The sequence below is a fragment of the Cottoperca gobio genome, chromosome 11 (assembly GCF_900634415.1).
Source record: "Cottoperca gobio chromosome 11, fCotGob3.1, whole genome shotgun sequence".
NCBI classification, from domain to species: domain Eukaryota; kingdom Metazoa; phylum Chordata; class Actinopteri; order Perciformes; family Bovichtidae; genus Cottoperca; species Cottoperca gobio.
The window spans coordinates 17942189-17966186 of NC_041365.1; the positions used below are offsets into that span (position 1 = coordinate 17942189).

A 23998-nucleotide genomic window follows, 5' to 3' on the forward strand; every position below is an offset into this window, starting at 1 on the left:
ATGGAAAAAATAACCCACTGAATAATAATAATAATAATACAATAATAATAATAATAATAATAATAATAATAATAATAATAATAATAATAATAATAATAATAATAAAGACAAAGTGAAAAAGGTCTCCATTCTGTTCTACTCTGTTCTTATTAGTGGTGGGGATTTGTATTTTTCAGACAACTCAATTGAAATATTTATACTTTAAGGTGTTTAATCTATAAATATTCTATTTTTTACACTAATTATTATAACTATTACGTTGTTAATGTGCAAAATATTATAAAAAAGAAATATATATAGTACAAGTATCTCAAAACCACACTTACTGTAAGCAAAGCACTACAAAACCGATGATTTAATATGAAAACTGAACATTTTAAAATCATAATCTAAAATTGGAGAAAATTCAACAAATATTAATATGAAGCACAAATATCAGAAGTAAATAATAAATATTGAGGTAAATAGATATGTGTCATTATCAAATATAAATACAAATTAATGAGTAAACAACTTCCTTTTTATAATGCATTTATTAAAATAGACCATGTATGGGAGATCAAGAGAAGCTGTCGATTTCTTTCTTCATTTCCTGGAAGAAAAAGGGGAAATAAAAAATGAAAATAAACCTCGAACCCTGAGAAACAATCATTGTCACTGCAGCATTCAAGTCAATATTTGATATTTGTTTGTCATGAAATTATATATTTTGGATTTTGTAGTGAACTGTCCCTTTTAAATAACAAACACACCGGTGCTCCACTTTGAGGTAGTTGACATTGCACATGGAATCAGCTAAGAACCCAAGACTATCAAGACCAAAGCAGAACTTGTACAAATATTTAACGTAAAGTACAAGTTAGCTCGTGAGCTTCTATAACAATGTTTAAGATTATGTTGCTCAAAGTGAGAATCTTAATTCACGATGTCTGTAAACTGCAGCTGAGGAGCCTACAACATAACGCTGTTGATGTTAAGAAGTCAAGAAGTGTCCTTTCACGACGTCTGAGGCTTCGAATAGAAAAACAAAGTGCACGTCAGAGCTTCCCCCTCCTGTCTGTGTGGCGGTCGTACCTGAACCAGCTCCGTCTTGTTGTGGTTGTTTCGGTGTCTGTAGATGCACTGAGCCAGCAGAGCAAAAAGCTTCTCCAGCGGCTCCGCTTCAGAGCGCTCCGTCTTAGCCACGGCTCTGCTGAGGAGATCCTGAAATATGCAACAATAATCACAGCTCTGAATACTAGTTATAAACATTTACTACTCACCATGGTAACCTGGACTTCTGAATCATTGCCCAAATCTCACATTCTCTGGTGTTGTGCTCATTGACAGCTGTGTCCCAAATTGGAAAACCAAAGAGCCAATTAGAGTTAAGGATTAGGATGTCATCTTTCATAACCAGAGCAGTGGAAAAAATATGTATTCATTTGACACACGTGTTGAACTACCACAGCCTCCGTGTCAACTGAAAGGACAGAAAGGTCTCTACCCAAAACCATCTGTCCATCCTATCCACACAATCCGGTCGACTGACCCTCAGTTCTCTGGGATCCACGACCAGCAGTGGCGTTTCCTCGGCGACGTTCTCCACAGATGTGTCTCTGTTAAAGAGCTGCATCTGCTCCATGTTGGCTCTGGTCTCACGTCTCTCACGCTCTCCTGAGGAGGAAGACGTGGAGAGGAGGATGAGGCATAGATGGGGTTTGCTCTTCAGTTTGTTACTTTTAAAAGTATTGGTGACATGGCTTATCAACTTTAGCTGTAAAGGCGGGTCATGTTTATATTGACTCCAGCAGTTTGGGGCCAAATATGAATAGCATTTTTATTTATTTGCACAACAGTAAGTCCCAGCGTCACACAGGGCCAGAGGCTTACAGTAAGTGCTACCACTTTAACTTTGACCTCGCTGTTCATGTTCTTTCAATAACATTCAACTTGGCTTCACTCGTCACTAGTTTTCCGAATGTTGTTCAAAGTTAACATGACATTTATTTAAATATTTGAATGTTTTCGGCTTGAGTGGGATTGAGGACTTTTTGGTCGACTGTGTTTCTTACTGTGCACAATACTGTGACTGGATGAGTGAGTTGCTTAAACAGTGTGTGTGTCATCACATGTACACCAAGGTTATAAGAGTTTACAACTTTCATTTAGCTTTCATTTCATTTTATATTTGACTTTTTATTTTCCTTTTAGTTTTTAACTTTAGGTTTAAGTTTCAGTTTGTTTATATTTAGTTTTAGTTAGGGCCAGGTATAACGTCTCAGAAGCATGGAGCTACATACACATAGAAAATGCATGAAACTGTGTAGGAATGGCAATAATGTTTAAATCTTTTGATTTGGAAATCAATTTACGGTAATAACCCTGATGTAGACTAAACAAAAAACACATTTGAACTGCACATTTCTTTGATCAGATATCAGCGAAAGGGTCGTGTCAGCTTTGCTCGATGCCCAGACTTCTGCAGAGTCTGACGCTTTGGCCTGCTGAAGCTTGTTCGGCAGAAGCAGCCATCTTACTTTCACTCCCTGTTAGTTTTACGCACGTTGTCATCCACCGTGCTTTGAAGCTGCAGCAGTGTAGCTCGGTCGCAGTGTAGCTCGGTCGCAGTCCAGCGGTGACCAGTTAGCAAAGCGAGGCATTCACACTGCCACGAGGTTCAAAACCCGCTCAGAGGCATCTTTCTTACACAAACAGACCTATTTTGCTCAAACAAACCCCGTTCACCATGGTGTTCAGGTGCGGAGGCGTCTTCAAGCTCACAGTGATGCTGTCAGCTGGCTCGGGATGGTAGTACCCGTTCACAAGGACTCCATTTTGGATATCTGAGATGCTGTTGAAGTGGTGGTGAAACTGTCAGGTGCTGCCTGCCTGTGCTCTCTGGTGTGGTGGAGCCACTCACCGCTCTCATTTCAACAACTCCGTTGTCCTCTGGGCCCGACTCAGAGTTGGCCCTGCTGGAAGTGGATGAAGAGGAGGACGAGGCACGGATCGGTGGCTTCTTTTTCTTGGTATCCTTAATAACACCAGTGCTCCACTTTGGTTTTCTCGACTGTTTGTAACGTTTTTTCTTTGGAGCTGCAAGGAGGAGTGAGAGGAGGGGAAGTGAGGGCGCAGAGAGAAGAGGGAGGGTCATTAAAAGGAGCAGCAAGTGAAGGCTGGAGGATTCCTCTTCTCTCCCCTCAATCTCCTCATCCTCTTCATTTCCTTTTCATCTGCACTCTCTCGTTACTGCTGAAGCTGCCTCTTCCTGTTGTCATCTGCTCTTTCACTCTCAAGCTTTGATGCTTAAATAAAGACTTCCTGTCCCTCTAGCTTTACTTCACCCTCACTTTCACTTTTGTTGAATGAATATGGAACTTTGTGTTGCAACACAGCAGCCAAATGAAATGTTGAAAATACTTTGTTTGACCCAAAATTTGTTTCCAAAATGAGACATTTGGACCAGGGTCTGTAGATGACATTTAAAAAAAACCCAAGTCATAAGTCTAAGCAATCATTTTAAGAAGGGCCTGAAGTCTAAAATGTAATTTAACTGCTCTATTATCATTTTTATACTTTATACTAAAAAGAAAGTTGTCTGAAGCAGGCAGTGGGAAAACTGTTCTAAACTTTCTCCACTTGGCCAGAAATTAAATTCTGATGAGATACAATTCTTGAGTCTTTGTAAATATTAATTCATGTATTCATTCATTTGATATTTTTTTTAGAAAAAGTAGACACAAACAAAAATAACTAGATTAAATGGTCAAATTAAACTGCACTTCAGGTTCCTAAAACAATACCAAGGACATGACATGACCTTTCAATAATGCAATTCACTCGAAAGAAAAAAGTTGTCCCGGTGTTGTTGTTCTTTCTTACCTGCAGACATCAGTAATAAAAGAGATTATTCAAGAAAACAAACACTTGTCATCCCTGGTGGTGGACTTACTTTGAGGTCCAGGGCTGTTTGTGGTGACGGTGGAGCTGCAGAGGCCGTGAGCCTCCTCTGGGTTTACCTCAGTCCAACAGGAGGACGCTGAAAGCAAAGGATTAAAGTGTAAGTTTCTAGTTCAGCGGTTTTTAAAGGCTGCTCTTTCCCACAGTGGAGTTCAGATGCACTTTGTGGCTCAAACCCTGTGATTCTCTGGATCTCAGTTAGATTATATGGTTGAGACTGATTTGAGTTAATAGTGTCCGTGTTGAACTTCTGCTGCATTTCACCGTCACTTCAAGCCACAGGTCACTTTTGACAGAAGAAGCCGTTTGAGGAAGCGTCACCTCTCTTGATGCGCGACTCTTTGATCTCCTGGCAGACTCTCTCAAAGTCTTGGTCCAGCTCGTCTCTGATGATGGCGCGCACCGTGTCCTTCAGTGCGCACGCACGGTGACGGATGTGACGATCTGACACACACACACACACACACACACACACACACACACACACAGTAGTAAAATATGCAAACATTATTTCTGATATATTATTAAAGATAGAGCTGCAACGATTAGTCGATTTATCGATTTGTCAATCAACACAAAAATAATCGCAAACTATTTTTGATATTTGATTAATCGTTAAATTATTTCTTCATTTTAAAAAAAGTCAGAAATGCTGTTTTCTGCCTTTCAAATATGCAGAAAGTATTAAAGTGAATAAATAAGTAATTTAAAGACATCACCTTGGACTTTGAGGAACTGGGATAGAAATGATATAAAATGTCATAGACCAAATGATTAATCGATAATGTAAATAATGCAAATAATCTTAATATTAATTCCTCATATATAACAGTAAGATGTATGAAAATGAAACAGTTTACAGTGAGAAATCCATTCTTTAATTCTCTGTGAAATTTCAGTTTATTTCTGTTTCTAATTCCTGTCACAATTTCCCAGAGGTTAAGGGTCAAATGTGTTGATTTGTCTGACCAACATTTCCAAAACCCAAATATATTGACAATATGATTATATGTTATTAAACAAAGTAAAGCAGACGCTGGAGAGAATATTTGGCCTTTTTGCTTTATAATTGACTCAAACGATAAATCAATTACCAAAATTGTTGCAGATTCATTTTCTGTTCATTAACTAATTGACTAATTAATCGTTCACTTCCGTCATAAGACCAGTTTTTTATTGACCACCACACTTCTATAATGAGCAGGTGCATCCAGGTGAAAGCTCTGTTTCACACTCACACACACACACACACACACACACACACACACACACACACACACACACACACACACACTCACACTCACACTCACACTCACACTCACACTCAAAGAGGAAGAAGGAACTTCAGAGGATGTTTTTCACTATAACCAGCTGGCTTTACAGCGAACCAGACACGATGTCTTTAATGAAAATGTCAGACTGTCAGCTGTTTCAAAGCTTTTTGAACTCGTCTGCTTTACGACTGAAGTGGATGTGATGAATGAAATCAATGCAGCATCAGAGCTTTTGCCTGAAATCACCTGCTCAGTCTGTTTCGTGGAGACAGTGAAGAAGTGGAGCATAAAGTAAGATGAAACCTTTAGTGTAAGGACAAACAAAAGTCTTATTCAATAAAAAATCACAGGTAATATTTGGCATTTCCAATAAGGCTTCAAATGGATACAAAGAATTCATGTCCTGATTATTCTGTCACCCTGGAGCTCCTGGATTTACTGCGTTTGAATTAACAGTAAATTATTTTGGGCCTTTGGGAAACAGCGTTCACGCTCCTCACTCACCCATGGGGTCACTGTCCGGGTTGTACTCGAGGGCGTTCTGCCAGATGAGGTCTGTGTCTGACACGAACTCGCCGACGGTGACGTATTTCTGCTCGTCGATGTTGGTGAGCAGCGTGGAGAGGTCCATGGGCTTCTTCACTACCAACATGTAGTCCGGGACCTGGATGGAGACAGAGAAGAGGAGATGTGGGCAGAGAAAAGGAAGAAGGAACGAAGGGAAGGACAGAGGACAGGTAAAAGCATGCTGAAGGAACTCAAAGACAAACCAGGGATTCTGCTCATGAATCTATAGTTTAACTTCCAGATTTTCAGGATTTTTCATTAAATTAATGTATTCTGCACATGTCCTGTGTGCTTTGGACTTTAACTTTTCTGAGCTATGATAAGTTTTACAGCATAACAGCAAAACACTAAAATAAAGTACTTAACAACATAAAAGAATGAACACAAAATAAATAAAGAACAAAACAAGATAAGACACACTTAAAACAAGATGCGTAAAACAACTAGATACAAAATGTAACTAAATGTTAAGTTATCTGATTAAAGCTTTGAGAAGGGATTTAAAAGCAGACACAGACATGTAGTTGGCTTTGCTTGTGACAGACGTCATATTAAAGCAGGCAACCAAAATGTTCCCTCCCACACTGAGACATAAACATCATCAAATACAACATCACCCATCTTTGAATTTTAAAATGAAACATTATGGTTTATTCCCTGAAAAAGATCAACTGATATAACTTTCTTTAGACATGTGAGGAAAATACTCTTTGCAGCTGCAGACTCGTCTTCCAGACTAAATGCTCATAGAAACAGCTGGACTTGTAAGATTTGCTTTGGGGTCTGAGGAGTTTTCATTCACTTAAAAGATAGATCATGAGTAAAATCTTGATCTTGAAGCAGTAGTTGACGAAAGAATATCAGCAGTTATGGACTATATTTTTGGGTTTATTTACACTGTTTCTCTCATTAAGTTTACTAAACAGAATCTACTCACCTCCTCTATGTCGACAGGTTTGGTGAAGGCCTTGAAGCGGCGGTCCAGAGTCAGACGCTCGGTGATGTTACGCAGGAAGAGGCGGAGCTCCCGCAGCACGTCCTCCTCCTCCTGCTCCAGATGGAGGCGGTCCTGCTCCGGCAGCTGGCGGGGGGGAGGCAGGGGAGCCAGGGGAAGGATCTCCATGGTCACTGCAAGTGGAGGAGGTCAAAATATCAGAATTCATTAAATGTGTTACCCAACACGCATCTGAACAAGAGTCACATACGTGCTCCTCTCTTGGAGGGTGGAGCCTCGGTCGCCTGGTTTAGAATGAGGTCATGGAAAAAGTCAGTCCTCTCCTGCCGGTTGGGAATACTGATGGTGTAAACCTCCCCGTACTCCTCCCGAAACAGAAACTGAATCTGAGGATAGAAACAGTGTCAGAGCACTTTCATAATGTGTTTTTTATTGTTTTTCTGCCTCAAAAAGGCAAACAAAGCAGCACACTTTGGCTTTCTGTAGAAATAAAATTGATTAAAAAAAGTTCTATCTGATGGACATGTGAGAGGAAAGAGGTTTCAGACACATTCTGTCTTATTGGAGGTGCTCACCTCTGGGTCCAGCTGCAGATGGGGTATGCTGCAGGTGGCGAGGAGGAGGATGGGGGAGAGGGATGGGATGCTGCCCAGCAGGCTGAGGAAGGAGGCCCTCAACGAGGAGCCTGCAGTCTCCCACCACTGCTGGATGCGGGGCATGTAGATGATGCTGGGAGACGTCCGCCTGGCCTCGCAGAACACCTGAGGGGGCACACATAGATGTTTACCACAAAGACTTTTGAGTTTCTCGTTGTTTCTTCGTCTAAAATAGATGTTTATGTTTTGTGTTATTGGTTTTCTGTGATTCAGAGATTACGACACACTGTTTACGCCAGAGCGTCATCTAAAAATATTCTGCAGTTGCATGCTGTCACCACCAGATGTCAGTAAAGGACAGCTGAGCTCAGAGATGTCAATCTAGGGCAGGGGTCGGGAACCTATGGCTCTTTCGATGACTCAATACGGCTCGCAGACAATTTTGAGCTGATATTTTTTAACATGTTTAACAAGTAATAAATAATTATACTGTGTCATTTTAAAGTAAAACATTTAGCAGCGGATTTTGTTTTAGTTCTCCCCTCTCCACTCTGTCTCTGACTGTAACTGTGTGTGTGTGTGTGTGTGTGTGTGTGTGTGTGTGTGTGTGTGTGTGTGTAGGGGGCGGACCCCTGCCCTTTTCGAAACAGCTGAGGAGAAACTGCGAAAAACAAGCAGTAGACCGGGGGTGTCAAACTCAATCACAGAGAGGGCCAAAATTAAAAACTGGGACTACGTCGAGGGCCAAACACGGTCCACATTTATTGAACAGGATACACATATTGGATAAAGTGCAAAAAGATATGGAACATATTTAGGTAGGCTACATCCTCAGAGTATGCACATGTGTCAGAGCGAGATGTTTGGAATCTTTTCTGCCAGTTTAATGTTTGGGGTTCTGTGGAAACCCTCAGTGAGTGAAGGTGAGCATCAGTGAGACGATTCCTTCATCACAGAGAAAAGCTGCTCACACAGGTATGTGCTTCCAAACATGCAAAGCATCTGAGCGGCATGAAGGTTGAGGCATCGTTTCGGGGATGAAGCTTGGCAACTGTGCAGCGCCCACACAGTCATACTTTGCCTTGAGTGTGTCATTACACAATGTGTCAATCAGCTCCATTTGGATGTTCAACTGCACCTGCAAACGTGCAAACGTGCAAACGTACAAACGGATTTCTGAGCAGTTCAATTTTAATTTATGCAAAGTCGGCAAATGCGTTCAGTTTATGAGCAGAATGCGCGGTCGGGAACACAGCGGTGGAGATGGTTTGTCAGTGTTTCCTTGCTGCACCAGTGTCTCCCACAGGCAGCTCGGCTTGGAAGGCTCTCACTGCATCACACATGTCCGTGATCACACGGCCCTGAAGCTGCAGGTTTAACATTGAGATGCTTGGTTATGTCGCACAGTGTGAACAGTCCAGCTCACATCGACACTTTTCATCCCAGAGATCTGTGGTGTGTTTCCCTTTGCTTCCAAAAACAGATATTCTCACGCAACTCGAAAAATCTATTCAGCACTTTCCCTCGACTCAGCCATCGCACCGCCATGTTCTGAATGTATCTCCTCATGTTTCCTGTCCGTGTTACGGTGCTTATTACATGTTCCATCTCCAGAGCTTTACAACACAGCACTTCCTGGTGTATGATGCAGTGATACACCGTCAGCTGCATCTTCTCCCGCATCCTGCCCACTAATCCGCTCTTTCACCGCGCATCTAAGGCGCTCCATCTGTCGTCAGTCCCTTCCGTTTGTCCCGGGGCAGTTTCATTTCGCACACCTTTAGATACTTCCTCAAATATGTATTTTCCCGTGGTTGTGCCATGCATTGATTTAATTACCAAAACCAGCAAGCCAGTTATGACAGACATATGATATTTTCTCGCAAGCCGGATATAATTGTGGCCTTGAGTTTGACACGCTTGCAGTAGACACAAAAACGTGCACATAAATTAGATAAATAACATAAGCGTTTAGTTTATTTAATAAAAGAGCACCTGTTCAATGTGAAAAGTGAGTTGTGAATATAAAAACTTTAAAAAATCAGAGGGGGGGAACTGATAGCGTTTTTTGTACTCAGAGACGTGATATACTTAAAACTTATTTGTATTAAATATATGGCTCTCAAGGAAATACATTTAAAAATATTTGGCTTTTATGGCTCTCCCAGCCAAAAAGGTTCCCGACCCCTGATCTAGGGGAAGCTTTCAAGAAGGCAACACCACCATGAACCTAATTATTTTTTATGTGAGTAAGACAGCATGAGTCAACATCAGTGTGGTGTTAGCTGAGGAGTCACCTGAACGCAGGCTTCCTCCGGGGAGGTGCTGCTGACTCCAAACAGCACCGCAGAGTCCAGGCTGTGGACAGTGAAGCGCTCCAGAGCGTGCAGAAGAGCAGGAGCCAGGTGGGAGGTTTGACCAGAACCAGTACGACCTGCCAGGAGCATCCTTGGACGGTGGGACGTTGGGTGTTTGACTGCACTCCTGCACAAAGAAAGGAGAGCAGTAAAATGTGTGGAAATTAAGTCCTAAAGATGTGAGCGCACTATCTGCTGTCCGAAATGTCTTGAGCAGAGAGCAACAACAAGAGGTTTTATAAAGAGATACTAAAGCACTGTAATAGAAGCACACATGAAAAGCTTTTATTTCAAATTAAACTCAACTGGTTTATCTCAGCTCGATGAGCCGTCGTCAGGGCGAGGTCAAAGCAGGAAATGTTACCCTGAATTCTTGGGTAATAATATAATATAATAATATAATATACTTCGTTTGTCTTGCATAATATTACATTATGCTGTAATGTAATGTAATTACGCTGAGATTGAAACCTACAGAAAAGTAACACACAGTGTTTTGCTTTATTTCTAAATTGTACATTTAACCAAAACAAATCAAATATTGTAAAAAATGACAGGAGGGTGTTACTTTCTTGTACTTCATGCCAATAATTCTAGTTGAAAATATGTAATTTTGCCAGGAATATTTGAATTTTGTTCATGAAATGTCTTTGTAAAGTAGAGACTGTTGAACCTGCTGCTCCAGATCCGGATGAAGTGTTGATTAGACTCACCTGGCAAAGTGCAGGAAGTTTCTGCTCTTGGAGGTGGAGGGTGTGAAGATGCTGGAGGCCTCATCTCCTCCATACATCAGGTCGTCATCAAGGATCCCAGAGGTCAGATCTGACATGGAGAAAACAACAGATATAAAATATAATATTTCAGCAGGACAACAGCAGAACCTTCAACTCTGACTCACCTGGCTCCCTCTTCCTCTTCATCCCCTGCTCGGCGTGAGGGTACAGCCTCTGCAGAGCCTCCTGGATGTTCCGCAGGGTGGCGCCCAGCAGAGGCTGAACCACAGGTGAGAGGGGTTTGGCGGGCGAAGCCGCAGAGCGTTGGGAGGCCGGCGACATCTTCCTCATGGCCGCCATAAAGTCACAGCTGCTGACGACAATGGAGGAGACGTCCAGCAGGAGCTTCTGGGAGGTGCCGTAGATCTGCGGGTAGCGGCGCCGCAGAGCGCACAGCGCCGCCTCGGTGCACACCGCCCTGATGTCAGCACCGCAGTAACCTGAGAGACAATTAACCAACAGAATCATCAAGTCCTGCAGAGACATTCAATAGTGCCCAGACATGAACTGTTTTAAAGGTCAATGTCACCGTTCAGATTGAACAATTATAAAACTCTTAATGCAACTCTAAGATATTTCTGGAACAACTATCCTTCTGTCAGCACACATAATAAGTGTTCAAATATATCAGATTTATAATGTGCCTGCTTTTGTATGCAAACATCCTTCTTCTCTGTAGCTGTGTGAATTTTCATTAACAGTCTATGTACAGTGTTAGATGCAGATTCAAATAAATCTCTTCATGTGGTGTCCATGCAGTCTTTCTTACCGACACATTTCTCGGCCAGTTCATCCAGGAAGTCTTCAGACGGGCGAGGTTTCCACTGCCTGGTGTGGATTTTCAGAATCTCTTTCCGAGACTGAAACACAAGCCGAATAAAACCGTCCGCTAAGTCAACTGAACTTTAGTCATAATGTCAATTTAAACAGGAGTCTTACACCAAAATGACAAAAAATAGAGACAGAAGCGGACAATAACACAATTAGAGTTCCAAGAATTACATTTAAAACGTGTGAGCGGAATGACTTATTAACAAACACCATGTTTGTCCAAACAGCTCAGAATACATTAATCCATCATAACCAAACAAGCTTTGAGTATCAGTGTGCCATCATCATTTTTCAAGTTCTGCAAAAAGGGTTTAAGTAATGTGACATTATGAGCTTTACAACATTTTGCTCACTGGATTTGGGAAAGATCTATAACAACTGTTAACAAAGGATACTGAACGTTTTATGTAATGTGTATATGGCTTATTTCAAAACAATATAAAAAAGTCAGTTATGACAAAAGAAACGTCACCTCTCTGTCAGGCAGCCCGAAGAGGAACTCCCTGTCGAAGCGTCCGGGCCGTCTCAGCCCCGGGTCGATGGAGTCCAGGCGGTTAGTCGCTCCGATAACAACGACTTCACCTCGACTGTCCAACCCGTCCATCAGAGCCAGGAGTGTCGACACAATGGAGCTGCATGACGGATATCACAAGACATAAAAACTAAAGTAATCTGCTTTTATAATGTCAGCTTTCATCGTTCTCTGAACAGTTGATTCAGGGGAATGAACGCTGGTTGTCTCGTTCAAAGAGAAACTCCCTGAAGCTGCAGAAAAGATGGTTTCTGCGTCTTTGCTGCAGTTTTGTTTGTTGCGTCAGTTTGTTTTGACCTGTGTATCTGGTCCTGTCTGCTGGATCGGACCGGAGCCAGGCCGTCGATCTCGTCAAAGAAGACAATGGCCGGACGCATCTGATATGCCTGAGGACAACACACACAAGGACACAAAAAACTTGGATGAAGAAAACTAATTAAACTGTTAAAGTGGTTTTCATTTACTGATGAATGACAGGGCACAGTAACATTGTGGTTTAGTTTAACATAATTGATATTTAATGTAGTTTTAAGTACTTTAAACTTATTTAAAATGGGGGTTAAATTTAGGCCAGCCATGAGGACTTATGAACAGGGGGGATAAACTTTTCCAAACTTCATCCATTTAAAGGTGGAGTCTGCGATTCTGAAAAAGATTGTTGATTTTTTAATTCAACACCGAAACACTCCAGATCTACCATCTCTCTCTCGCAGGCAACTGTATTAATGGACTTTTAAAGTTTCATTGGAAAATCTCAATAGAAGCTTTCAATGTAAAAAATAACATTCAGTACAGCCTGTCACTCTGTCTGATCCACTCTCTATCTATCTCTCTATCTCTCTATCTCGAGATAGCGATAGAGCAGCGAGATATAGCGGCGAGCGAGCGACGCGCGCGCCGAGCGAGCGGCGCGCGAGAGCGAGCGCCGCGCGCGCGAGGAGCGGCGCGAGCGAGCGCGCGCGCGCGCGGCATAGCGAGGAGCTCGCGCGAGAGGCGAGCGCGCGGCGCGAGAGAGTTGCGAGCGGAGCGAGAGAGCGCCGAGCGCGCGCGGAGGCGCGCGCGCGCGCGGGACGAGCGAGCGGCGCGAGCAGAGAGAGCTCTCGAGCTATGATAGCGATAGTACTAGCGCGAGTCTATCTCGCCAGCGAAGCCGCGAGCGCTCGATCGAGAGAGAGCGGACGCGCGCGATCTAGCGAAGGCTATCTGAGCTCGATAGAGAGATCCGCGGAGCAGAGAGAGATCGCCTGCTATATATCGCGTCTGATATATCTCTCGCGTCTATATATCAGACCTATCTCTCTGCTATATATAATATCTCTCTCTCTATCTCCGCCGATCTCGCTATAGAGATCTATCTTCTATCTATATATATATCTATCTCTATCTGCTATATCTCTCTCTCTCCTCTCTCTCCTATATATCTCTCTCTATCTCCTCTATCTCTCTATCTATCTCCTCTATATATCTATCTCTCTCTATCTATCTCTCTATATATCATTCTATCTAATCTATCCCATCATCCACTATCTATCTATCTATCCATCATCCATCCATCTATCCATCTATCTACTCTATCTATCTATCTATCTATCTATCTATCTATCTATCTATCCCTCTCTATCCCTCTCTCTCTCTCTCTCTCTCTCTCTCTCTCTCTCTCTCTCTCTCTCTCTCTCTCTCTCTATCTATCTATCTATCTATCTATCTATCTATCTATAAGACAGCAGAGTTTTCTGAAAGGCTCTCACAGTTTCAGCAGTTTGGTCCTGACTGACTGACAGGCATTACACAGGAGTAAATGCAATACACAATATAAAGAATAAATTCCAAAATAATAAACAAGCCAAACTACTACAACTAAAATATGAACATTTAGAGATTGTATGGAGCCAGTTTAAAGGTGAAATTCTGCCCCCTATTTCTATGGGGCTGGTGGCTCAGAATTACACATTGAACCTTTAAGGGTCAACGATAGACCTTTGCATGGTATGTGATATGCACCTGGGACATGGACCTGGGTCATCTGTACTCTTTGACCTCTCGAGACAGACTCTGACATCCATTTAGGCTTTTCAGGACACTGAAGGCCAGAGCCATTATGACAAAGCATTAGAGCCTTTCATCAGATCTCAGAGGCCAAATATATTGAATGTAGATGTCTGCACAGCACAGAGAAAGGGGCTTTGCGTAACAGTTACCTGCTCAAACAGCAGCCGCAGCTGCCGCTCTGACTCGCCCACCCACTTGCTGAGGCAGTCGGCTCCCTTCCTCATGAAGAAGGCCACCTTCCTGTTGCCATGGCTACACTCATTGGCCAGTGCCCGGGCAACCAGCGTTTTTCCCGTCCCAGGAGGTCCATAAAACAGACAACCTCTGGAGAGAGTGAGACATACAAAAAAAGTTCAATTATTCCTCTTAAATTTTAAATGTTGTGCTGTGTCTCAATTTGCGTACTTCTGTACTTACACTTGCTATTTTTAGTGCATAAGTGCATTCACACTGAGAAGTATGGCAAAATGCATAAAATGCAAAATGAGTACCTGGATAGTGCACTCATAACAGTCAAAACGTTGAGCTGGCAACAGTTGCGGTTGCTCTGGTGAACACCTCCGTTTACAAATATGAATTATACAGGTGGGTTTAGTTCACTAAGTAGCACTGTACTGTTGTTGGATAGAAGCCATCAGCAACAATCTGTCATGATTTGATCCTCATCCTCCTCGACCTCACCGCTGCCTTCGACACAATCTCCCACCCACTCCTCCTGGAACGCTTGGCTGACATTGGGATCACTGGTGTTGCACTCTCCTGGTTCTCCTCCTACCTCGCCAACAGTTTGTCCAGCTGGGGAACCACAGTTCAGGGTGTTTTCCGGTTTCACTGGGTGTCCCCCAGGGGTCAGTATTGGGTCCACTCCAATTCATCATTTACCTCCTCCCCCTGGGCACAATCCTCCGTCACCATGGCATCCACTTTGACTGCTACGCTGGTGACACGCAAGTCTACATCTCAACCAATTTGAGACAACACTACTCTGTGGAAATTCACACACTACGCAAGTAAGCACATAGTGTACAGAGTACTTCATGGCAGTGTAATAATAGAAGTATCTGAATTGAGACACAGCGTAAGTTCCTTTAATTGTCTTTCTGTCTCTGACATATTTCAATAAATATGTTTTTGTATTGTTTGTCTCAAAAGTAATGCACAATCAAAAGGTCTTTACAGAAAACATCATAAACTTTTAAAAATCACAACACAAGTTTGATAATCACCATGAATGAACTAAAATGGCTCAGCTGTGTTACCACACAAACCCCAAGCTGAGAGCTGACAAACACAGGTGTGTTTACATATTTTTGTATTGTCACTAATATTTAAATGAAAATTTTTGAGGCTTCTGTCTTTGAGTCACAACTGAGGACTGAAACTGTTTTTTATATCAAATGAGTTGCAGTGCAGAAACTCTTTTGAGAAGGTTTTATGTTTTATGTCTTAACTAATGCTCCACAGAACAAACATACTAAACATTGTTAACACTAATCTAAGGAACACACTATGTATACAGTTATCATTTAAATATGTTTAAATATTTATCAATAATTTTGTCCTAACATATCAATTGGAAATATCTTGTGTGTGTGTGTGTGTGTGTGTGTGTGTGTGTGTGTGTGTGTGTGTGTGTGTGTGTGTGTGTGTGTGTGTGTGTGTGTGTTTGTGTGTGTGTGTGTGTGTGTGTTACCTGGGAGGCTGAATCTTGAAGTTGTCAAAGACTTCGGGGTACAGAAGTGGGAACACAATCATCTCCTTCAGAGCTGAGATGTGACCAGACAGACCTCCGATGCTGTCAAACCCAACCTGAGGAGGAAAGGAAAGAAAGGCATGAGCCAAAAATAAGGAAGGGAGTATGAAAGGCAGTGAGAGAGGATGTTGCCATAAGCAGGTTTACCTCTAAATCATCATAGAATAACTTGGAGAGCAAATTTCGCTAAAGGCCAACAAACTGCTCACTTATAGTTTCATTGTTTTAATATCCAACATATCTAAACTCACTGATTGGTCGATAGCCATGGGATCAATATCTGCCAGACCTGCTCCTGCGTTCATCTGGTCTCTGCAAGTCCCCAGAAGATCCTCCGTACGCAGGCCGAGCGGCCGACAGCTGGCAAGAAAAACCAAAACATAGTCAACAGAAATGACGATTGATAACATCAACAGTGACATTCTGTGGGAAACACACACATTTAATCAACACAGATACAGTTTATACATGTTTGAGAAAGGCAGACATCATTTTACAAAAGCAGCATAAATCTTGTGAGCTTAAAAGAAAAGCTAAACATTTTGGGAAATACACCTATTTGCCTTGTTGCCGAGTGTTGGATGAGCAGATACCGCTCTCATGTCTGTTCGCTTCATTACACCACAGTCAGTTAATTTTCTTGTGTTCAAACCGGTAAAAGTCTTGTTGAGATCACAACAAGAGAGACCTGAGGTCTGTACTGCGAAGGATTGATGGTAAGCGATGTAGCTTCAGGGTTAACCCGTGTTTCGAGTCCTATGATGGTGGTTCACTACATAACGGATACTTAATTTATCCCCAGGTAAATTATGGCATGTATGACAATATTTTAGCCATGTTCATTCAGCTGCAACCCCAGCGGTGTGAAACTGTCTTGGAAACAAATAAAATATAAAAAAAAAAATTCAAAGCAGTAAATAGGTAATCACCCACAGCATACATAAAAGTATCCGGAGCAGTGTCTGATCGTATCATATATTCACTGATCCGTGTCATGTCCTTGAGCCGTACTAGTTACTGCTTAGAATTATGTCTTTATATTGTTTTTTATTTTCAACCAAGTCTGTTTCACACTGCCAGGTTTGCAGCTGAAAGAATAAGACTAAAATATTGTCATACACATCATAATAAAGGGGATTAATAAAGTATCTTATATTCTTATTCCATAAAAGTACATCTAAGCAACAATTAATTTGACAGAATACATAAATGTAATTACAGTCAGATCTACTCGTACAAAACACTGTATATAATATCCAGTATGAAGTTAATGTTAAAACAACAATTTGCTCTTTTTGATGGGAGGTTAAGTACCCATCCATCCATCCTGTGGGCCCACCACTCATGGGAAAAACCGCTGGGGTCAGGTGCGCTGTCACACGGGTGGCAGTGATGATCAGGGACCTCGACGGACCAGACCCGGGCAGCAGAGGCTGGCTCTGGGGACGTGGAACGTCACCTCTCTGTGGGGGAAGGAGCCAGAACTAGTGCGGGAGGTGGATCGCTACCAGTTGGATCTGGTGGGGCTTACCTCCACGCACAGTCTTGGCTCTACCGTACTCCTGGATAGGGGTTGGACTCTATTCTTCTCCGGAGTTGCCCAAGGTGTGAGGCGTCAGGCCGGGGTGGGGATACTCACTAGCCCCCGGCTGAGCGCCGCTACGTTGGAGTTTACCCCGGTGGAGTTTACCCCGGTGGACGAGAGGGTCGCCTCCCTACGCCTTCGGGTTATGGGGGGGAAAACTCTGACTGTTGTTTGTGCCTATGCCCCAAACCGCAGTTCGGAGTATTCGGCCTTCTTGGAGACCCTGAATGGAGCCCTGCAGGGGGCTCCAGTAGGGGACTCCGTAGTCTTGCTGGGAGACTTCAACGCACACGTGGGAAACGATGGAGACACCTGGAGAGGCGTGATTGGGAGGAAGGGCCTCCCTGATCTAAACCCGAACGGTCGTTTGTTGTTGGACTTCTGTGCTAGTCATGGAATGGCCATAACAAACACCATGTTTGAACATAAGGATGCTCATAAGTGCACCAGGTACCAGAGCACCCTAGGCCAAAGGTCAAGGATTGATTTTGTAATCGTATCATCTGATCTGAGGCCGCATGTTTTGGACACTCGGGTGAAGAGAGGGGCGGAGCTGTCGACTGATCACCATCTGGTGGTGAGTTGGATCAAGGGGTGGGGGAAGACTCTGGACAGACCTGGTAAACCCAAACGGGTAGTGCGGGTGAACTGGGAACGTCTGGAGGAAGCCCCTGTCCTGGAGATCTTTAACTCACACCTCCGGCGGAGCTTTTCAGCCATTCCTGTGGAGGTTGGGGGCATTGAACCTGAGTGGGCGATGTTCAAAACCTCTATTGCTGAAGCTGCGGTGATGAGCTGTGGTCTCAAGGTCTTAGGTGCCTCAAGGGGCGGTAATCCTCGAACACCGTGGTGGACCCCGGTGGTCAGGGAAGCCGTCCGACTGAAGGAGTCTTTCCGGGTTATGTTATCCAGGAGGACTCCGGAAACAGTTGCAAGGTATTGAAGGACTAGAAGGGCGGCAGCTTCTGCCGTGTCAGAGGCAAAGGTGTGTGAGAAGTTTGGAGAAGCTATGGAGAAGGACTTTCGGTCGGCACCAAGGTGCTTCTGGAAAACCATCCGGCACCTCAGGAGGGGGAAGCGTGGAACCATCCAAGCTGTGTACAGCAAGGGTGGGACCCTGCTGACTTCAACTGAGAAGGTTATCAGCCGGTGGAAGGAGCACTTTGAGGAACTCCTGAATCCGACTAACACGCCCTCTGTGGTAGAGGCAGAGCTGGAAGCTGATGGGGGATCATCGTCAATTTCCCTGATGAAAGTCACTGAGGTAGTCAAACAACTCCACAGTGGCAAAGCCGCAGGGGTTGATGAGATCCGTCCAGAAATGCTGAAGGCTTTGGGTGTTGAGGGGCTGTCTTGGTTGACACGCCTCGTCAACATTGCGTGGAAGTCTGGGACAGTGCCTAGGGGTTGGCAGACCAAGGTGGTGGTTCCCATATTTAAAAAGGGGGACCAGAGAGTGTGTGCCAACTACAGGGGTATCACACTTCTCAGCCTCCCTGGTAAAGTCTACTCCATGGTACTGGAAAGGAGGGTTCGGCCGGTAGTCGAACCTCTGATTGAAGAGGAACAATGCGGATTCCGTCGTAGTCGTGGAACAACAGACCAACTCTTTACTCTTGCAAGGATCCTAGAGGGGGCCTGGGAGTACGCCCATCCGGTCTACATGTGTTTTGTGGATCTGGAGAAGGCGTATGACCGGGTGATACTGTGGGAGGTGCTGCGGGAGTATGGGGTGAGGGGGTCACTTTTGAGGGCCATCCAATCCCTGTACGCCCAAAGCGAGAGTTGTGTCCGGATACTCGGCAGTAAGTCGGACTCGTTTCCAGTGAATGTTGGCCTCCGCCAGGGCTGCGCTTTATCACCAATCCTGTTCGTGATTTTCATGGATAGGATATCGAGGCGTAGTCTGAGGATCTCATCGCTGCTCTTTGCAGATGATGTGGTCCTTATGGCATCATCGGTCTGTGACCTTCAACAGTCACTGGATCGGTTCGCAGCCGAGTGTGCAGCGGTTGGGATGAGGATCAGCACCTCTAAATCTGAGGCCATGGCTCTCAGTAGGAAACCGGTGGATTGCCTACTCCGGGTAGGGAATGAGCCATTACCCCAAGTGAAGGAGTTCAAGTACCTCCGGGTCTTGTTCGCGAGTGAGGGGACGATGGAGCGAGAGATTGGCCGGAGAATCGGAGCAGCGGGGGTGGTATTACAGTCACTTTACCGGACCGTTGTGACGAAAAGAGAGCTGAGCCAGAAGGCAAAGCTCTCAATATACCGGTCGATCTTGGTTCCTACCCTCACCCATGGTCATGAAGGCTGGGTCATGACCGAAAGAACGAGATCACGGGTACAAGCGGCCGAAATGGGTTTTCTCAGACGGGTGGCTGGCGTCTCCCTTAGAGATAGGGTGAGAAGCTCAGCCATCCGTGAGAGACTCGGAATAGAGCCGCTGCTCCTTTACGTTGAAAGGAGCCAGTTGAGGTGGTTCGGGCATCTAGTAAGGATGCCACCTGGGCGCCTCCCTAGGGAGGTGTTCCAGGCACGTCCAGCTGGGAGGAGACCCCGGGGAAGACCCAGGACTCTGTGGAGAGATTATATCTCCTCACTGGCCTGGGAACGCCTCAGGATCCCCCAGTCGGAGCTGGAGGATGTGGCCCGAAGAAGGGAAGATTGGGGTTCCTTACTGGAGCTGCTGCCCCCGTGACCCGATCCCGGTAGATCGGTAGATGCGATGGACGATAGATGGATGGATGGATGGATGGCCAGTAACTCCTGGAGTCTCTGCTGCTTGCCAGTTTGGTACATAAACCCCGGGACAACCACACATTGTTGTTATTACACATCAATCTTTGTACAGATTAAACAAACAAGATGTAACCTGTTAATCAGTGAGCTTTAGAGGTTTAGCTGTTTCCCTGTCTCTAGTCTTTATGCTAAGCTATGCTAACAAGCTGCTGGCTGTAGGTTCATATCTACCGAACAGAAATGAGAGTGGTATAAACTTTCTCCTCTAACTCTCTGCAAAGAAGCAAAAAGGCGTATTTTCATTTGCGTTGTTCAATAAACCAATTAAGCTTGTGCATCAGCTTCCTGAGCAACTCTATAAACTCTGTCTTAAAGATCTAAAATGAAACAAGATGTGAAGCCTATTTCTCTCCTCACATTAGTTCGGGGCTTATTTTTTTTTATGGATTTGTAGAAATTGTGCTTTTCCTGAACAGCTGTCACATTTTACAGTTTTAAAATCTAAAGCAAAGACCACAGCTCCCTCAGTGAAGAGCACCATCTCCCTACTGACCTTCCAAGGACCTTTTCAACATTTTGCACTTCATCATCAGAGTCGTTGTCTTCATCAGACTGATTGGACAGAGCACTCTTAGTGGGTCTGGAGGATGAAATGAAAAGAAACAAAGTGACAGCGGTAAAGGACTTTTGAATGGAGAGGTTTGTTTTGATCCAATTAAAATGTTAACTCGATGGTCTCTTTGTCAGGCTGCATCCTGCCTGAGCAATAAATATTTACAAATATTACACGAGAGATACCAGATCAATATTTAGCTGGAGGTTGTAATTCTGCATTTCTTAATTTCGAAGCAACAAATGAACTAAACCAGATTAAACTTGATCAACGTAGAACATCTTTTAGGTATGAAGTCAAAATTGAGCCATAAAGTGAAGCCATTTTTCTTGGTATGTTCCAATAATATAAAATAATAAATAAAGGGGCCGAATATGACAGAGATACTAAAGTTTCCTCAATGCTGAAATAGTAATGGAGCAGTTGCAAAATGCAATGTCACTCCAAGTCTTGAAATATTCATTTGTAAACATACACGTCTGTCTTTGCTTACAGAACATAAAGTTGTAAGTTCTGCCTCCAGTCTGACCTGAATGCTGCTCTGCGGGTCGTGTTCGATCCGGAGGCGCTAATCCTGAACGTTCCTCTCTGGAACTCTAAACAACGACAGAGAAAACATCAGAACTATACATTTAGAGCTGCCCACACCTGGACTTTTGTACATTTCAATTATATATTAACAAAGCTGAAAGGATATAAATGTGATTTATTTGAAGGGTAAAAAATTCAGATGTTAGATTAGAGCATCTGGAAAAAGCGATGACTTTTTCTGTGGTGCGTTGCTGACCGCTGCTGGGTCCCTCGTAGAGCGACGAGGCTCGGCTCATTTTGGCGTCAAAGTTCTGGTTAGTGCTGCAGTTGCTGTCTTCGTCTGCAGCCACTTCCTGTCTGCTTTCTTCATCAACAACTCCACCTGGAAAATATAATATTATATGTAAGAAAAGAAAAAAGGGAGAGGATTTATGAAGACCACAATAAAAATGTGGCATCTTAATTGATTCACATCTTCTTCTCTCCACTCATAATTTATGATAATCTTCTTCTCTCTCTATTTCTCGCATCTTACATTTTCCTGAATGTTGGGACAAACCGTTGTCATCCTCGTTGTCACTGGGCTCTGTCTGTGGAGGCACAGGAGTTCTTGTCTTCTGCAATTTCATCAAACACAAAAACACCGTAAGAAAAACCAAAACAGTACAGAATACACACATCCTCCACCCACAGAGTGACCCCGCTGCCTGGGACCTTAAGATCTTAACCCTATCACATTTTAAGCAGGTTATGAGGCGAATTCATGGCGTTAAAAAAATATGATTACATTTTGCCTTTTTATGTCCAAATAAGCTCCAGATTCTGCATATTTATACTGTTTAACACAGGTAAAAACCTATTTTGCTGGCCTGTGACAACACATTGACTCATTTTGTGTTTGTACACAAGGCAGAAGAAAATACCTGGAGGATTATGAAACACCAGCAGACATTAAAGAAGCAGGACTCGTCCCGGTCTAGTCTAATGTCCGGAGCTTCAAATATCTCAGTTTAAAGACATATCGAAGGTTAAAGCTGGAGTTTTACATTTAAATGAATGGAGTCCGCACAATGCTGAGTAAGCCTATCACAGTCAGGGAAAGCTCTCTGTATTTCACAGTATACTGGACTTGTGGAGTCTGGCGTCTGTGACCACTTTCCTGCGCTAGAGTGCCGTATGGGAGCGCTAGTCTCTCCCATACGGTAATTACTCTCACTGCCAGAGGGGGGAGACAAATGTTCTGCACTCCAGCTTTAATGACAAAAGCTTTTAGCAGCTTGATACAAGCAACATGTGGGCACATCTGGCTCTGCACAAAGTCATGTGGTGTTTAACTATAGAAAAATCAAGTATTCTTTTTTGTTATTGGTAACCTAAATTACTGTAAGTCTCAACTCTACTGTAACATAAACACAAGGCCAAGAGTATTTATTGGTATAGTAAGTATATAGTGGCTTCATGTGACAAAAACATACAAAACTCAAAAGACAAGGGCTGGTGCTTCTCGGGCTTTCGTCTGCCTTCCAATATGGTGGCAGCTGATAGAAACCACGTCGCCCACTCCCCATGACCAGCGAGCAGAGGCAGAGAGGCAGCGTGCAGCCAGGTGCACCGCCCTCACAGCAGACTGATAAGCGAGGCAGAAAGGGCAGCACCCACGAAGACAGAAATACCATTCACACACACATATAACACAACTCTTTGAGCGTGCAAAAAACGTGGCATGTGTACGGCCCCTTACTCAGAAAAAGTAAATTAATAAAAATTTCAAATGAATAGCTGCATCGGAAATATGTTCAATGAAAGAAATGATGACGCGTTGAATACTTATTTCCCAAACTGTGTCATGCTCTGTATGAAATATCTGTGTCTCACTTGCTCTGTTTCTTTAAAGTCTAAAGTATCTTACATTAGATTAGAATAGAATAAAAAAGAGAAGGTTAATTTAGTGCAAAGAGACATAACATGTGAGGCAGGACAAGACATAAAACAGAACATAGTACATTCGGGAACATGACAGATAACAGTATCAGCAGAAAAGTAATAATCAGAGGTTGGGGATTTTGATTTGAGGTGTTTGTGTTCGGGAAATGTTTGTTTGTTGTGCAATTGGAGTGGTGGTGTTAAGGGGAACAGAGGAAAAGAAGGAAAAGGAGATTGAAAAAAGAAAACAAATAGAACCTGTAATAGTAATAACAAGGGACGAAGAGAGGAAAGTGTTTCACATGTGTATATGAGAGTGTTTCACATGTGTGTGTGAGAGTGTTTCACATGTGTGTGTGAGAGTGTTTCACATGTGTGTGTGAGAGTGTTTCACATGTGTATGTGAGAGTGTTTCACATGTGTGTGTGAGAGTGTTTCACATGTGTATATGAGAGTGTTTCACATGTGTATGTGAGAGTGTTTCACATGTGTGTGTGAGAGTGTTTCACATGTGTGTGTGAGAGTGTTTCACATGTGTGTGTGAGAGTGTTTCACATGTGTGTGTGAGAGTGTTTCACATGTGTATATGAGAGTGTTTCACATGTGTATGTGAGAGTGTTTCACATGTGTGTGTGAGAGTGTTTCACATGTGTGTGTGAGAGTGTTTCACATGTGTATGTGAGAGTGTTTCACATGTGTATGTGAGAGTGTTTCACATGTGTATGTGAGAGTGTTTCACATGTGTGTGTGAGAGTGTTTCACATGTGTGTGTGAGAGTGTTTCACATGTGTGTGTGAGAGTGTTTCACATGTGTATATGAGAGTGTTTCACATGTGTATGTGAGAGTGTTTCACATGTGTATGTGAGAGTGTTTCACATGTGTATGTGAGAGTGTTTCACATGTGTATGTGAGAGTGTTTCACATGTGTGTGAGAGTGTTTCACATGTGTATGTGAGAGTGTGTTCACATGTGTA

General features: G+C 43.4%; 1 protein-coding gene across 4 annotated transcripts in view; it reads right to left on the bottom strand.

Annotated features, from left to right (window-relative positions):
• Window positions 1-461: 461 nt before the first annotated feature.
• Window positions 462-23998, bottom strand: part of LOC115015900 (ATPase family AAA domain-containing protein 2-like) — a 28745-nt gene continuing 5208 nt past the window's right edge. For 2 of the 4 annotated variants that reach the window (XR_003833038.1, XR_003833039.1), the window contains 21 exons: window positions 21636-21717; window positions 21357-21482; window positions 21099-21165; window positions 20510-20596; window positions 15881-15989; window positions 15570-15685; window positions 14026-14200; window positions 12125-12213; window positions 11768-11927; window positions 11234-11324; window positions 10590-10904; window positions 10405-10513; window positions 9632-9818; window positions 7314-7499; window positions 6989-7124; window positions 6721-6911; window positions 5721-5880; window positions 4264-4386; window positions 3935-4021; window positions 2719-3078; window positions 1570-1656 (listed from right to left, as the gene is read on the bottom strand). Coding sequence is in view for 2 of the 4 variants with exons in the window: in XM_029443519.1 (XP_029299379.1) it covers window positions 1534-1656; window positions 2903-3078; window positions 3935-4021; window positions 4264-4386; window positions 5721-5880; window positions 6721-6911; window positions 6989-7124; window positions 7314-7499; window positions 9632-9818; window positions 10405-10513; window positions 10590-10904; window positions 11234-11324; window positions 11768-11927; window positions 12125-12213; window positions 14026-14200; window positions 15570-15685; window positions 15881-15989; window positions 20510-20596; window positions 21099-21165; window positions 21357-21482; window positions 21636-21717 (2895 nt within the window). In the remaining 2 variants the exon portion in view is untranslated. Of the gene's footprint in view, window positions 593-1073; window positions 1204-1531; window positions 1657-2718; window positions 3079-3934; window positions 4022-4263; window positions 4387-5720; window positions 5881-6720; window positions 6912-6988; window positions 7125-7313; window positions 7500-9631; window positions 9819-10404; window positions 10514-10589; window positions 10905-11233; window positions 11325-11767; window positions 11928-12124; window positions 12214-14025; window positions 14201-15569; window positions 15686-15880; window positions 15990-20509; window positions 20597-21098; window positions 21166-21356; window positions 21483-21635; window positions 21718-23998 lie in introns of those variants that run through there. The other 2 variants (XM_029443520.1, XM_029443519.1) reach the window with 2 other exon arrangements.